Source organism: Rhamphochromis sp. 'chilingali' (assembly GCF_963969265.1).
Source record: "Rhamphochromis sp. 'chilingali' genome assembly, chromosome: 10".
NCBI lineage: Eukaryota > Metazoa > Chordata > Actinopteri > Cichliformes > Cichlidae > Rhamphochromis > Rhamphochromis sp. 'chilingali'.
In genome coordinates, this window is record NC_137937.1 from 30,751,351 (window position 1) to 30,768,618 (window position 17,268).

Consider the following 17,268-nt stretch of genomic DNA (forward strand, 5'->3'; position numbering starts at 1 on the left):
GGTTAGCTTCTGTTTTCTGGGGATGAGGGTTGAGTGTGCTCCCTTACATTCTCAAGGTAAGCTAGGTTAGCCTTCTTGTGTGAGCTTTTCAAGTGCACTTTAAGGTTTGTGGGAATTTTTTCCCCTTTAGAAATGTCCCTCATAATTTGTCTCTTTCCACTACAAGACACTTGCTTTATCCAAAACAGTCATATTCAAAGTAATCCCAAATTGGAATCTGGCGCTTTCTCCTGACATGATTCTGCGCGTGGACGGAGCAGCAACACAGACGACTCGACTAACGTACTGCCACCTGCTGGCATAATTAGACAGCAAAAAAAATCTGGAAACTAAACTTCATTTTCACCCTTGACTATTGTATGACACGCACACATCAATGAAAACTAAACACAGTTTTGCTATAAATGCAGTTAATTTTAATTAGTTTTGTGAACACTCATTACAGTTTTAGTTAGTTTTCCTTTTTTTGTTTTTATTTTTATTTCCATTAACAAAAATGTTTTTTCACTTCTAGTTTTCATTATTTCGTTAGTTTTCGTTAGCAATAATAACCTTGGTAGTAAGAAAATAAACTACTAACTCTTTTACACTACGTCCACGCCTACACTGGTATTTTTGAAAACGCAGCTGTTTCGTCCACACGTAAATGGTGTTTCAAATCACCGAAAACTGAGATTTTTTTTTTTTTAAACTCATCTTTTGTGTTTATGTGTGGACGAGGAATACAGAGTTCGTCATGCAACATTAAAGGCATGTGCCTTTATTCATGTCAGGCTGTGGGCAATGTTATTGTTTACATGAGAGGAATTGCAGAATGGCAGCTATTCAGATTAACAGTATTTTGTCTCCATCTTCAGGTTTTACATGCTTACATATAAACACGCAGTTACTGTCCCTCCATTTAGAAAGGCAGAGGCGTCACGGTGTAATTATTTTACATGTAGTTGTTTTTTTCCTGTGTAATATTCAACATTGCTATCAATAAATTTTTCAAAAAAAAAAATGCCTCTGTGCAAAATGGGTTTAAAAACATAAACAACTGTGGGATGCTGTTTGTCCGTGATTTAGATGGGGGGGAACAAATCGTGGCAGTATCAGCCTGGTGTTATTTGTATCCCGCTGTAACTTTGCTGTATAAAGAGCTAACATCTCCAAAATGTCAGGAGTAGTTAGTCATTACAACAAGTGCTTGTGAACTAAAAATCAAGAATGTGGGATACTGTTTGTCCGTGATTTGGAGAGCCCAGCGCTGCTCCTGACGAAGGGAAAACCAATTCTGCAGGGGAGACCTACCTTGGACTTGTGCAGGTGAAACCAAAGGGAAGTTATGCTTCACTGTATTTTCTAGTCTTTGGCTTAGAATGAAGTTGGTTTGGAAACATATTCAGCTATGCTTCAGCCCCTGCTTTGCGTTTGTGTGGGCGCCGTGCTAGCAGTGTCCAAGCTTTGTTTTTTCCCCTTTTCATGCTCAACCTGATTCAATTGCTGTGGTGGGATCTTAAGAAACTTTTGCATAAACAAATGCCTGCAAATATCAAGCTGAAGCAACACTGTAAAGAAGAGTGGGCCGAAATTCCTCTACAACAATGTAAGGAACTGATAAACTCATAGAGAAAATGATTAAGTTATTGCAACTAAACATACCTTCTATATTGGAAGATGTACTTAGATGTACTTAGTTTTTTTCACTGGACATTCATTTACATCCAGTCCAGTGAAAAACTAAGTTCAAGGTTCTTTATTATTTGTAACTATGCATGTGACAAATAATAAAGAACCTTGAACCTTGAACTTAGTTTTTCACTGGACTGGATGTAAATGAATTCTCTTTAAAATTTGTTTAAAAGTTTTAGAGTACTGAAACATCATGGGTGAGAGCAGTCTCATGTTGCAAAAGCACTAAAAAGAACCAGTAAAGTCTGCAGATCTACATGCCGACTCTCACCAAAGTCCTATAATTAATAACTGGAAGTGGTTTCTGACACATAAGCACAGGTAAAGTGGGTAAATGCTGCCTGGCCAGAATAAAAACAAAGAGCACCAATGTCAACCAGTGACTTATGAAGGATGTCGCGCAAAGACCCAGATATTTATGTGTTTTATGGACCAAAACAAAGTAATGAGGCCACTGGCGTACAGTACATTCATCAGGTAGGAGGAATCATACTGCTCCCTGGTGGTCAAAGTTATTGCAGCAATTTCAATTTAGATTTGCTGGCATTTTTGAAAATACATAAGTTGTTAAAAGAGTGCTTCTCATAAAAAACAAAACACACAAATGTAATAAAACATCGTCTCTAATTATATGAAGGCTTGTTCATTTCTTCAGAGTCTGTCTTTATTCTTTCCACAAATTCCCGACAACAATACCTAAAAACAACAACAGTCCAAGGTTTCTGTTTGAAACAAACTTTTTCCAGCAGTCTTCTGGTTTGTTGATGTCTAATGTGTAAATCTACGAGAGAAGAAAATAAATATACTTCAATGGAAAACCTAATCTTAAAACACATGAATCTGTGCATGTTTCTCATTTAAATGTTGTATTAAAGTTGACCATGATCCTCACCTGGTTTGTCAGGTGCATTGCTACACCGGTGAGTACAGCATAGTAAGGGAGAGTCTGTTCAGCATTGACCCCAGCTAATACCAGTCCAGACATCATGGCCACAACGAAGCCACTCAGCCAGGGTTTGGTTTGCTCCTGGAACCTCAGTGCAGTAGATTTGACTCCTACTTTGATGTCATCCTCCTTATCCTATTTATGAAAGACAAAACAACACGAGGCCATAGTCAATCAAGGTCCCTACTTTAACATCCTGGATCCTGTGGACTTTCCTCCTCTGACCGCTAGCCCTCGCCATCCCGCTGTGTCGCTGAGGTCTGCGCCATCTCCACCACTACGCCCCCGGAGCCGCGGTGGGCAACCCGACGCTGTGGTGCAAACTCACCGCGGAGAGCTGTGCTTTACCCCGGCTCCTCGGAGAAGAGGACCCACGGCGCGGCTACCTGGGAGTCACTCACGCAGTCCGGCTGGCGCATCTCCATCTGAACACCCCCGGTGCCGCGGCGCGGGCGTCTCAGATGGCCAGCAGCCCCCGGTAGCACCTCCTCTCTCCACGCTGGTCCTCGGGGATTCCATCGTCAGGAACGTGCGGATGAGGGGGGCGCTCACGCTGTCGTTCCCGGGAGCCACTGTTGTTGACATAGTGGACAGAATTCCCAACATTCTGGCATCCCACCCACAGGTTAACCGGCTCATCATCCACATCGGCACCAATGACATCCCCAAACAGCAATCTGAGCTGCTGAAGTTGGACTTCCTCCAACTCTTCAGCCTCCTTGGTCAGTTGCAGGTGAGTGCTTTTATCTCCAGGCCCACCCCCACCTGTGGCAGAGGGATAGGCCGTTTCAGCCGGCTGCTCAGCCTTAACACCTGGCTTTCCTCCGCCTGTGTCTCCCACGGCGTGGGTTTTATTAACAATTTTGATGCCTTCTGGGAGAGGAGGCATCTTTTTGGGGCAGACGGGCTCCACCTCAACGCCTGGGGACGCCGTTTGCTGTCCGCCAATTTGGCATTTGGCGTACAGCACTCCCGCACATCGCCCTGTCACTACCCCAAATTGACATTACCTGCAGATCTGTCTGCCACTGACTGATGTTCCCCTGGTCCCTGCTCCTATATTTGTTCCACTTTTAACAGTAATACACAAAACTCTGGACTCGGACCTCTCTCTCCCACAGTCAACACAATACCCGTCATAATCACAAACAGAGAGCAACAGAATTATCATAAATCTAGTAACTCCAAAAACATTAATAACCTCCGGCCTCTTCAAAAATATCAACATCCATTCAACTCTATTGTCAAAAATCCACCAGTCTCAATCAGTATGGCACTTTTAAATGTCCGCTCTCTGTTGAACAAGTCTTTTATTATTAATGATTTAATTTTAGATAATAAACTTGACTGTTTATTTTTAACTGAAACATGGCTGGGTTCGGATGCACCAGTTTGTTCTCACTGAGGCCTCCCCACCAAATTTTAATTTCTCTTTTTCTGTTAGAAGTGGTAAGAGAGGTGGTGGGACTGCATCTTTAGCCAACAACACACTCACCTCCAAACAAATTTTACTTGATCATTTTACCACTTTTGAATTCCACGCTATTGTTTTCAGCAGCCCTCCAGTTTCATCTGTCACAATTTATAGACCACCTAAAGACAGTGCTGCTTTTATCAAGGAATTCTCAGAATTTTTAACAAACATACATTCAAAATATAATATGATAATTTTAACCGGTGATTTTAACCTGCACATAGATCATCCTTCTGACCCTGCATCAAAAGAATTCTTAAACATTCTTCACTGTTTGGATTTTACCCAGCACGTCACACAGCCGACTCACAACAGAGGACACACTCTGGACCTGGTCATCACCCATGGGCTGTCCACCAGCGTGTCCTCTGTTGTTGACTTGGCTGTCTCTGACCACTACTGTGTGTTTTTTAACATCACCGGTTTTATTCAGCGGGAGACCTCGGTGCGAACTGTGAGGAGGCGCTATCTAACCTCTGAAGTGGCTGCAAATTTTACCAGGGTTTTAGACGAATGCCCCCCTGCGATTTTACCTGCACCCTGCGATTTGATTTTTAATCATTTCAACAGCAAACTGAAAAAAAGCCTTGACTCCGTTGCTCCACTCACCACCAAAAACATTAACGTAAAACACGTATCACCCTGGAGAAACGAAGAAGTCAAAAAACTCAAAAGAAATTGCAGGGCAGCAGAAAGGAGGTGGAGGAAAAATAAAAATACTATCAACCATCAAATATTTTGCGAGCAACTTAAAGTGTACAATAATACATTAAGGAATTCAAGAAATTCATACTTCGCCAAAATAATCAGTAATAACAAAAATAATCCCAAGGTCCTCTTTTCCACCATAGATCATTTATTTAACCCTGATTTTAACAGCTCCCAAAGAACCCCCACAGACTCACTCTGTGAGCAGTTTGCAGACCACTTCAGGGGAAAAGTCAGCGCCATCAGATCTGATATTTTATCTAATCGCGATATGTTTGTAAACACATCTGCGGGCTCGATTGTACCTGAGGAGACACTGGACAGCTTTGTCCTGGTTAATGCTGAGAACCTTAAGAAAGTTTTCTCCACAGTGAGACCCACCACATGTCTTGTAGATCCAATCCCTTCTTCACTCTTTAAAACACTTTATGGATTTTTTGAGGCTGAGCTTTTATACATGATGAATTGCTCTCTTCAGTTGGGTGTCTTCCCTGCTGCCTTTAAAACGGCGGTGGTGAGGCCCCTTCTGAAGAAGAGCAATTTGGATTGTAATGATTTTAATAACTACAGACCTGTATCCAACTTACCATTTTTAAGTAAAATCTTAGAAAAACTTGTTTTTACTCAGATTAATGATTTTCTAAATGATAGAAAGATCCTGGAGATATTCCAGTCTGGATTTAGGGTGAACCACAGCACAGAGACGGCTCTCCTAAAGGTTTTAAATGATCTTAGATGTAACTGGGACGCCCAAAAGCTCTCAGTCCTGGTGCTACTGGATCTAAGCGCAGCCTTTGATACAGTAGACCACGCTATTCTTTTAAACAGACTGAAACACATGGTAGGCCTCTCTGGTGCTGTACACAACTGGTTCACTTCCTATCTCTCTGACAGAACTTTTATGGTGAGTATGGATACATGCTCCTCTAAGATCCATAAAATGACATGTGGTGTGCCTCAAGGGTCGGTTTTAGGCCCTGTACTTTTTAATTTGTATATGCTCCCTCTCGGCAGTGTCATCAGGAGGCATGGAGTGAACTTTCACAGTTACGCTGATGACACGCAGCTGTACATCTCTGTGTCTCCTGATGACACCAGACCAATGGATGCCCTTTTTAACTGTATCTTGGATATAAGATCTTGGATGGCAGAAAACTTTTTACAGCTTAACCAGGACAAGACTGAAGTTTTAATTGTCGGTCCTGAGGCTCAGAGAGAGAAACTCTTGTCTAAATTAGAGGCATTTTCACTATGTCCTTCGCTACAAGTGAAAAACCTGGGTGTTATTTTTGACTCTGAGCTTGGTTTTATCCCACATATTAAACATGTAACCAAAATTGGATTTTATCATCTAAAAAATATAGCCAGAGTCCGCCCAATTCTCTCTCGGGCCAACACGGAGATGCTGATGCATGCTTTTATTACCAGTCGCATTGATTACTGTAATGCCCTGCTCTCTGGTCTTCCTAAGAAGAATATTTCAACTTTACAACTTTTGCAAAACTCGGCAGCTCGTGTGCTGACGAAGACCAGAGGGCGGGCCCACATTACACCGGTTTTAGAATCGCTGCATTGGCTCCCCGTGTGTTTCAGGATAGATTTTAAAGTTCTTTTATTGGTTTTTAAATGTCTTAATGGTCTTGGGCCTTCTTATCTCTCAGATCTGCTTTTACCATATGAACCCTCGCGGACCCTGAGGTCCTCTGGTACTGGCCTTTTGATTGTCCCTAAAGTCAGGACACATACTCACGGAGAGGCAGCTTTTCAGTGGTATGGTCCTCGTCTGTGGAACAGCCTGCCGGAGGAGCTCAGGGCCGCAGAGAACGTACATGTTTTTAAGAACAGGCTCAAGACCCACCTTTTTAATTTAGCTTTTACTTAGCGTTTATTTATTTTATGCTTATTTATTCTATCCTGCTATTTTATTATTAATTTAGGCTTTACCTAATATTTATTGATTTTATTCTTATCCATTTTTTAATCTTCTTACTCTATTTATATTTATATTGTATCCCCTTCTTATTTATTTTATCATTTTACCCTGTATATAGCCTATTGTGGCATATCTCCAGTGTTTCCTCGGAGGGGGCTCTCTGCACCGGGGCTGTGATCGACCGTGGCTGCTGGGTCGCTGGGGGTCCTCTCAGCCTGGCTGGGGGGCTCCTTTGCCTCCCTCCTGCTGTGTGCCCAGCCTGGAGGCTGCGGTCTGTGACCGGCTCTCGGTGCAGACGGCTCTCTGTTATAATGTTTCCTCACTTGGCTCATGTGAACCCAGCCCAATTTTTACTCTTTAAGTGTGCGCGTGTGTGTGTGTGTGTGTGGGGGGGGGATATGTGTGTATTCACATCATTTATGTTAATGAGAGTGTGGGGAGTGAGTTGGAGGGTGGGGTGGGCTGCTTTTAACTATGTAAAGCACTTTGTGCTACATTTTTTGTATGAAAAGTGCTTTATAAATATTGATTGATTGATTGATTGATTGATTGATTGATTGATTGATTGATTGATTGATTGATTGATTGATTGATTGATTGATTGAACGAACATAGGACACATTAATCTCATGTTCACCTCAAAGAAAAACATCAGTAAACACAGTAAACTGCAATCCCTTAAACTGCATTTCTTAAATATAAAGGAACAGCTACCATGTACTCACAGTTTAAACTGTTTTTAAATTAGTTTCAGTTTCTCGGTTCCTTTCTTCTTAAATTTACAGGTTCTCAACAGTCACTTTATTATGTATACCAGTTCACCTGGGCAAAAATCCCTTATTGATGTCTGAGGTTAGAGGAGAATGGACAGAAAGGAAGCTGATAGGAAGGCAAGGTTAACTCAAATAACCACTCAGAAGAACATCTGCTAAAAAGCATCTCTCAACGCACAACACGATGGGCTACAGCAGCAGAAAAGCACATTGGGGGCTCCTGTCAGGAAATTGAAGCTATCATTTGCAAGCTAAATTGGACAACAGGTGACTGGAAAAACTGCTTTCCTGGTCTGGTGCTGATGACCTTGGTCATGATTTCTGCTGCAACACTTAAATGGCAGTGTCAGAATTTGGCATTAAAAAAAGCATGTTGCCAGGTATCATTGGTTCAGGGTAGTGTTGGTGTATGAGAGCGTTCTTTTACATTTACTGCACTCAGCCTTTGGTTTAAGGAAAGAATTGTGTTTAATAGGAACGAAGTGGTGCGATCTCTCGGGCCCACTACTTTACCTGATGTGCGTATATTGTGTCATATACCAGCGTCCACATCACTCCTGAGAAGTATAGCGGGAGACACACGGACCAATCACAAGAGCCTTTAATAGCGGACCAGCCGAGCAGAGCGCCCCAGTTGAAAGTGAGTCCTAAAGTGAGAGAAGAGAACAAGAGAACAGCTATAGTTCTGGTAATCTGTAAAATATTAACTCTAGACAAAGAACACTACAAGATAACTTTACACAGCACATACCCAACACAAACTGTGGCCAGTAAGTGAACCTCTTCATCAGTGGGTAGGTGATAACAAGAGATAAAGAAGCAGCACCCAGAGCTATACTGTGAGAGCATTTTGAACAATGTGAGGGAAAGACTGCAAAATAACTGGATAAATAATCACTTTTAGTTACACTATGAAAATTAACACACTGTAGTAATATTGTGATCCAGTTCAACTGTTGCACTGATTTTTTTTTTCTCATGACTCGGAGGATTTAATCTAACCTATATACCTGTTCCTATTCTTCTATTTATATTTTCCTAATAAAATGTCATTAACGTTCATACATAAAATTGATTCTGAGTACCTGTAATAGTTGAGACACAAAAGAACCCCAAGTGCAAGCGAGAGCTGCCCTCCCAGGAAGACCAGCGCCTGCATTCGAGAAATCTCTCCTGATGCGATTGGTCGAGAGGCTGTGCGGGACACCTGCGCAAAAACACAAACACTTTCAATTTATCAGAGCTGAAAAATAAACACTTTGAGCAGGGGAGTGACAGTGACACAGGTAAGACTAACGTCTGCTTAGAAATGGAAGTTTAATTTACTTTATTGCAAAAACATGTCCTGTTCTTTGTTTGGAGTCAGCTGTAAGAAAATCTCATTTACTTTTTTGTCGAAGTCTTTGTCCCACATGTCATTGATGGTGCAGCCGGCCCCTCTCATGAGAAGAGCACCTGTACCAAACAGTGTGAGCATGCCCAGATCTGGGAAGCATCCAGGGTTAGCAGCCAGAGCAATGCTCCATGTACAGGGGAGGTACAGCAGCCATGTCCCTATGATTAAAAGGCAATGAATTTCAAGGGAATTAAACAAGGAAGTAAGATAAGAACAGAAACAAAGCCCACAAAGAGATGAATGTGCAGCCAATAGCTACATTAATCTGGTGGCATTTTAAATGTGGTTTGGTTTTAGATGCATCTGTGCAGTGACACTGAAAAAATGCAGGGGCAAGATATTTTAGACTCATTGTCTTACACAGTAATTACATAAGAGTTTTACAGTTTGGTAGGATTCTTTCAAAGAACAATTTTAACAATTATTATCTACATCATGAGTTAGGGCTACATGCTTACAAAGATGCTTCCCTGTTAGTGCCAGTTAATAGCTCTACAAGGTCAAAGATGACGTGCTTATTTTAGCCATTTGTTTTCTGAAGACTGTATTAATGTTATATAGCTTCTTGTTTTGTTCTGTTTTGTTAACATGGTGAAAATGCTGCTAAAAATCGTTCTGGGCTTAAAGAGTGCATGTTTGGAATAAAGTCAAAATTCTGCAATATTCTAGATATCAATATTTTTCTTTTAAACTGACACAGATAAAAATCATTGCATAGCAGAAAATGAATGTGTAGACATGGTCATAATGACCTGCTGAAGTTAAACCTCAGTACATGAGCTTGCTTTGTCACAGTAGGAAGGAAAAACTCCCTTTTAACAGGGAGGGACGGCTATCTGTCGCGACTGGTTGGGGTGAGTGAATGAAGACACGACAACCCAACAATGTGATGTTCATATAAGTACAAACCTATAGGTTTGTCCAGCCTCATCAGCCGGAGGTACGGTTGGACGTGTACTGGTGCTGAATTTACTATAGTAGCAGCTGATAAACTGAACCGTCTTCTCCCGTTTTGCTGTGTTTCAAGAAGTCTTATTGATGACCAGATTGCAGATTGGTTCTTAGGCTTTCTCTTCCACACACGGGAGTCTGAGGGGGGCCCATCTCCAGCCTGTATCCCTTCCTTCTGGATGAAGCAGGTAGACTATAAAGACACATCTCCTGGATGCACTGGTACGCATCTTCAGTGATGTATCCTAGGGTCATCAGGTGTTTTGGGTCTCACAACATCATACACCCTCGCCCAGGCGACCCAGCCGGGGGTGATCAGGCCCCGACTTGCGTACCAGTAGCTACCCACGGATCAGCCCTCTTAATCCACAGCCACCTTGTGGCTTTCTCTGCCGCTTCACTCACAGCCTGGATGGCCCTCTTCTTGGCTGCCCCAGCCACGCCCAGCCGGCCTAGAACTTTGCAGAGTGATCGTCCTGCAAAGCCCCTACAACCCACTTCTATGGGCTCATAGAAAGTCTTCCAGCCCCTTCCCCTGCACTCTTGCACTAGTTCCTGGTACTTTCCTCGTTTCCTTTCATTAGCCTCCTCAATCCGCTCTTCCCAGGGCACTGTGAGTTCCAGCATGATCAGCTGTTTTGAGGCCTCAGAAATAATTATCAAGTCTGGCCGGAGTGATGTTTCTGCAATGTTCTGAGGAAACTTTAGTTGTTTACCCAGGTCAGCCTGTAGCTGCCAATCAGAGGCTGTGTTGAGAAGGCCAGTTGTCAAATGTGGGCGCCCCTGGGGTTTCTCTCCAGCCTTAATAAAAGAGATTGCCTTCCTCGGAGCATGATGATGCTTGCTGATGCTGATTGCTGAGGCAATCTTTTCAGCAACTACTCTGAGCACCTGGTCGTGCCGCCAACGATACCGACCATCGGCCAGGGCCCTTGGGCAGCTGCTAAGGAGGTGTTCTAGGGTCCCTCTTCCAGAGCACAGGGGACAGGCAGATGTCTCGCTCTTTCCCCACAAATGGAGGTTTGCTGGGCTTGGCAGAGTGTCGTATACTGCCTGCACTAGGAATCGGATCCGGTGGAAGTCTGCCTGCATGATGTTTGCCCAGGTGACCTTGCGCTGCAAGGTGCTCTCCCACCTTGTCCATGCTCCCTGCCGCTTAAGGCCTACAGCTCTGCTTACTCGCTCCTCCTCCACACCTGCTCGGACCTCTTCCTGGAGTAGCTGGTGTCTCTCCTTTCCCTGTGCCCTGCTGACCTGGGCCTTTGGGATGTACCCCAAGCCTGCTCCCCCTGTTGCTAAGACCCCCATTAGTGTTTTCTGCCTTAGGCGTGACTCCGCCACCTCAACTGCCTTCTCAGCCTTCCACTTTCTTCCTGTCCTTACCTCAATGCCTGCTGATGCCACCTTGCAGTCTTTAGAATCTCTGTACTGTAGGGCTTCTCGTGTGCGAGCCACCTTGAACTCTTCTGTGAGACCACTGAAGGGTAACTGCACGCTGTTGCTTGTCCCATAGAAGGCAGCGCTGGTGAGACTGCGGGGAAGTCCCAGCCACTTACGAAGAAAGCCACTGATCTTTCTTTCAAGGGATTCCACAGTAGTTATTGGAACTGTATAGACAAGCAAGGGCCACAGGATTCGGGGCAGGATGGAATGCTGGTAGATCCAGGCTTTAAATCTTCCAGGCAAGCCGGACTTATCCACCTTAATAAGCCACGCTCCCAGCTCCTCATTTGCCTTCTGGATAGCAGTAGAGTCTTTCAGGCTGGAGTCAAAGAGTTTCCCCAAGCTCTTAACTGGTTGTTCCGTTATGGATGGAATAATGGTTCCTGAAATTGAGAACCGGAACTTGTCCGTCACCTTGCCCTTCTTCAGTACCATCGATCTTGACTTGGAAGGTTTAAAACTCATCCTTGCCCATGAGATGAGTCTCTCAAGACCTTGCAAGATCCACCTACACCCGGGAACTGATGATGTTGTAATGGTGAGGTCATCCATATAGGCTCTGATAGGGGGCTGACGAACACCTGACCTTGTTAACGGCCCTCTGCACTCCACCTCCGCAGCCTTTACCACCATGTTCATTGCCAGGGCAAAGAGCGTAACTGAGATGGTACAGCCTGTTATTATACCTTTTTGGAGTCGGTGCCAGTCTGAAGTAACTGCCCTAGAAGTGACCCTAAGCCTGAAATTGGCGTAATAGTCCAGGATTAGGTCCTTGATCTTGCTGGGGACGTGGTGGAGGTGCAAAGCATGCTCAACCAGTTTGTGTGGGATCGACCCATACGCATTAGTTAGGTCCAGCCACAATACAGCTAGGTCGCCTCTGTTCTCATGTGCTTCTCTTATAAGGTGTGTAACTACACCAGTGTGCTCTAGGCAACCAGGAACTCCTGGGATTCCCCCCTTCTGAACTGATGGATCAATGTAATTGTTTCTAAGGAGATACTCGGTCAATCTCCGGGAGACAACACTAAAAAACACCTTCCCCTCCACGCTCAATAGCGAGATACTCCGAAACTGGTTTATGTTTCGAATCCTCCTCTTTGGGAATCCAGACTCCCTCTGCGCACCTCCACTGATCAGCAACTCTCCCTCTCCGCCATATCACCTTTAAGATCTTCCACAGGTGGCGGAGCAGCTCTGGGCAGCGCTTATAGACAAGGTAGGGTACGCCACTGGGACCTGGGGAGGATGCTGAGCGGGCTGCTTTGATGACCTCACACACCTCCTTCAAACTTGGCTCCGTCAACTTGAACTCTACTGATGGTGGGGCAGGGTTGATGAGAGCTTTGTTTGGTCCCAAGTCTTGTTCCCTCAATGGGTCACTCGTGGTCTCATGAAGGAAGTTATTCACCTCCTCTGCTGAGCACTCCAACTGCCCGCTTCGCTTGACCCCAAGCAATTGTTTGGAAAATCGAAAGGGATCAGCAATGAAAGCTGCACGTTTCCTGGCTCTCTCTCTTCCTCGCCTCCTGTGCCATTCTGCTCTACGGAGGGTAATCAGCTTCTTCCGCAAGATGTTATGCAGCTCCTCTAAAGCTTGCTTCTCCTCCGCATCAGCGTTCTTGAACTGCTTCTTAAGGCTCCTAAGCTCCTGGCGTAGTTGATGAATCTTCATGGCCCTGCGGTTCATGGTGTAAGGGGTCTTGTTGTTACGCTTCTCGATCAGGCCGAACCTTTCTGAGGCGTAGCTGACTATGATGGTGGTCATTGTTTTAAGCCTGCTGTCGGCACCTCTTTTGGCCACAGCTTGTATGATGTTGGAGACATCCTCATCAAACTTCTGCCACTCGCTCTGGCTGCTGGCTGGGGGCCACTTAATCCGCTGTTGTGGAACTACACTGCTTGGATTGGAAGAGTCCTGTGCATGGAGGGACTGGGCTCTGTGGGGTGCCTCCTGGCCGGGCTCCTCCTGCGTCTCACCAGGTTCAGGACCTGTGCGTTGCACCTCACTCTGCCGCTCCAAACATTTCATTCTAGCCTGATGGACCTTTAGGCCACGCTGGTTCTTGCACAGCTTGCCGCAGATACATGTCTTACTCGTAGTCCTTTCCATTGCATTAGTCGTTAACCTTAAGTCCGTCCGATTGGAGACCTCATTCTCCCCCCTCTCGGGGTCTCCTGGGGGTATCTTTCTTTAGGGCTTTCCATAGCTTTTTGGGTGCTTTCTCGCGAAAACTGCAGACCGGGATGCTAGCCCACCCTGCCCCTGGAGCCGTCTTTCCGAGCTGTCATCTGTCTCTCCAGTCGTCACCAAACTTTCTTGGTTGTCACCTAGACTCTTCCTAGGCGTCACTGGCTCAGCCAGAGTTAAACTATAAAGACACATCTCCTGGATGCACTGGTACGCATCTTCAGTGATGTATCCTAGAAAGTGTTATGGTTCAAAATATTGGGGATGGAGACAAGAGAAAAACCACAATAACAACACTGATCCGGCCGGGTCAAGTCAAACGATGATTTTAATGATCACACACGTGGGAGATGGACACTGATGCAGACAGCCTCAGATCTCAAAATGGTGGAGCATTGCTCAAACTCTTATAGCCTCTGGTTCTCCCACCTTATCATAAAAGCCTAAACATTCACATGCTTTTCTCTCACACGGCGCCTAAGCTACGACCTTGGCTCCCCGTTTATCTGCTCCTGCTGAGTTGGGGCAGAAAACTCCAGTATATTCTGTTCTCTTCTAATCAGACAAATAAGGCGATGACTTTCTGCAAACAGTATTTCTTATAACATCATAAAACAATATCATTCATCCACAATAAATCAGCAGTCTAATGTAATGCAAATCAGTTTAACGAATGCAATAGTTATCAGCTTCTTCTAATTCAGGAGAATAATGCAAACTAAAACTACATAATAATTCACAATCTTTAGTTAGGGGTATAACATGGCATAAAATAATATTATAATCTAACAATTGACATCGATAACAAGCTCCATGGTGGATCCTTTTCAGAGTGCTCAAAGCTAGCTTGGCTGGGAACATGGTGTCTCTCTGCACACACAGAAGCAGAAAGACACATGCAAACGAAGGTTAAACAAATACATTTGGTACAACAGAAACAGAGATGTGTGAAACTTTTGGCTGAAACAACCTGACTGTTTTAGCTGTTTAGGTAAGACACTGCACACACCTACATGAGACAAGCTGGTGTTACAGTAACAAGGCTAAGCTATCACTGAAAATATAATTCAATTCAATTCAATTTTATTTATATAGCGCCAAATCACAACATAAGTCGCCTCAAGGCGCTTCATAGATACAGAGAAAAACCCAACAATCATATGACCCCCTATGAGCAAGCACTTTGGCAACAGTGGGAAGGAAAAACTCCCTTTTAACAGGAAGAAACCTCCGGCAGAACCAGGCTCAGGGAGGGGCGGCCATCTGCTGCGACCGGTTGGGGTGAGAGAAGGAAGACAGGATAAAAGACATGCTGTGGAAGAGAGACAGAGGTTAATAACAGATATGATTCAATGCAGAGAGGTCTGTTAATACATAGTGAGTGAGAAAGGTGACTGGAAAGGAAAAACTCAATGCATCGTGGGAATCCCCCGGCAGCCTATGTCTATTGCAGCATAACTAAGGGAGGATTCAGGGTCACCTGATCCAGCCCTAACTATATGCTTTAGCAAAAAGGAAAGTTTTAAGCCTAATCTTAAAAGTAGAGATAGTGTCTGTCTCCTGAATCCAAACTGGAAGCTGGTTCCACAGAAGAGGGGCCTGAAAACTGAAGGCTCTCCCTCCCATTCTACTTTTAAATACTCTAGGAACAACAAGTAGGCCTGCAGAGCGAGAGCGAAGTGCTCTAATAGGGTGATATGGTACTACAAGGTCATTAAGATAAGATGGGGCCTGATTATTTAAGACCTTGTATGTGAGGAGCAGGATTTTGAATTCAATTCTGGACTTAACAGGAAGCCAATGAAGGGAAGCCAAAACAGGAGAAATATGCTCTGAATGCTACCAACACACTTGCTAACTCTAGTGTGATATAACGCCAAAGCAAGCTTACAATGAAGGTTACAATAGAGAATATACTGATTTTAAAAAGACCAAACACTGGACAGATGACAACCACATCAATACTTCCCTGCTGGGTCGTCATTGGTCGTCTCTTCTTTGAGGCTGACAGACAAGTTGGAGGACCAGCGCCTCCAACTGGTGTGGAGTGTGCATCACAATTTCCTTACTGGTTAAATAAAAACCAGGTCTCACACTAACTAGTTTTTATTTTTTATTATGGCAGCTCCATATTCAGCATTCTTTATCCAGTATATCCACTTTGCCTCCTCTGCACATGTACAAACAATCAGTAAGTTGGTTTTATTCGTTTTTGTGGTTTCTTTTGCAATCCTCAATGGGAAATAGCTACAGAGGTCACTTTCTGTCAACCATATGTATGCAATAATATAAATAATATTCAGCTTAATGGAAGCTTTTATATGCCAATAGTTTTTTTAATAGCAGTGTTTTGTTAGTTTATCTAACACTGCTTCACCTAAGGCGTTCTTAACAATTGCCTGTTTCTTTCTTTTTTTGCACTTATTAAGGAAAAAGCACCCATGCTTTTTTGGTTAAAACCATATGTTGGAAAACCTCTTTGAACAAGCCCTCTAAGTCTACTTCACTTATTTTGTTCTTGTTAACATACAAAACAACCATGGAGTAGTAGTCAGTGTAAACTGATCGGATCCTAGAAATTTATTTCTGTTCATCTGGACCCAGCGTTTAGTAGAAACATTTTATCACTTATCTATGTGACTTCTTCAGTTTCAGCCGACTGCAGGCTTCACCAACTTTACAAACAATACGGCTGCATAATGACTAAAATAACACCAATAAGCCAGAAGCTTAGTTTCAATAAAAAAAAATTCAAAGTGAGAAATAAAATAAATAAGTTCTAAACAGATTCTTAAATTTACTTGTCAAGACAGGGTAGGGCTGTGGAATATGCAACATTATTGCATATGCAAAAAACATGTGACAAATGTAAGCAGCATTACAACTGAAACCTCACTGCTCTTGCTGAACAGTGCTGCACAGGGCCCTGTTCCAAAGGGCTTCGGAGTTGACGTAAAGCGGCGATGTATGTCGGCAACCTTCCGATTACAAGGCGAACTCCCAACTCTTGAGCCACGATCGCCCCAAAGACTACAATGAGAATAGAAACAGAGCAGTGTGGCTGGTTAAGTGGTGCAGTTGATAATGAGAAACATGCTTTCATTTTGTACTTTTTTAGTATGAGTACTATTCATTGTGAGATGAGGAATGGCTGCATTCACCGCATTATAAGATCGTGAAAGATAAACTCTTAAGCCCCTTCTCGTTTGAGAGATGGTCGTTCCTTTTTTACACAAACGGCCTCCTGCTTAAAGCAGGATATCTGCCTCGAAAGGATTTGCGCATCATGAACATATAAAGAGTGAATTTGAAACATATTGAGCAAAAACTGCTGTGAAGATGTGATATGTGACACAAATCTAGATCCTTTAATTTTCCCTAGAATGTTTTAGCTTTCATCTTGTTGTAAAAGCCAGACCCTCTGCAAAAGTCTGCAACATCAGTATAAAATTTCTCTGGGATACCAAGGTGATATTGGTAAAACAAAGCTTTTCTTGCTTTCTTTGTGACCTGTGCAGCTCAGCAAGCATCGTCACTGCAAGCACGTGGCCAACTGCCTGCGATAGAAACCGAGCCTGAAAAAAGGATTTCTGTTATAAGTTTTTAATAACAATAGCGCCCATTTATTTAAATATGCGGTGCTATATAACACTTACAGTATGGAGGATTTGTTAATACCTTTCATTGGACATTATAATACCTATATCGCCGGCCATAAAAACAGAAAACAACACCATCACAAAAACAGAAAAGACTTTTAAAAGGGGGGCTTGGCGTTA

The 17,268-nt window shown here is 43.6% G+C and overlaps 2 protein-coding genes across 2 annotated transcripts in view; both read right to left on the minus strand.

Moving 5' to 3' along the window:
• Window positions 1-17,268, minus strand: part of LOC308404303 (4-hydroxybenzoate polyprenyltransferase, mitochondrial-like) — a 100,312-nt gene that overhangs the window by 54,077 nt on the left and 28,967 nt on the right. The window lies entirely within an intron of this gene.
• Window positions 306-17,221, minus strand: LOC308404309 (4-hydroxybenzoate polyprenyltransferase, mitochondrial-like). The gene is given in 9 exon segments (XM_080894328.1): window positions 306-2,455; window positions 2,567-2,755; window positions 8,022-8,155; window positions 8,260-8,345; window positions 8,594-8,715; window positions 8,896-9,062; window positions 9,814-10,048; window positions 14,280-14,282; window positions 14,285-17,221. Coding segments are annotated over 9 exon segments (1,119 nt in total). The 5' UTR covers window positions 14,351-17,221; the 3' UTR covers window positions 306-2,338.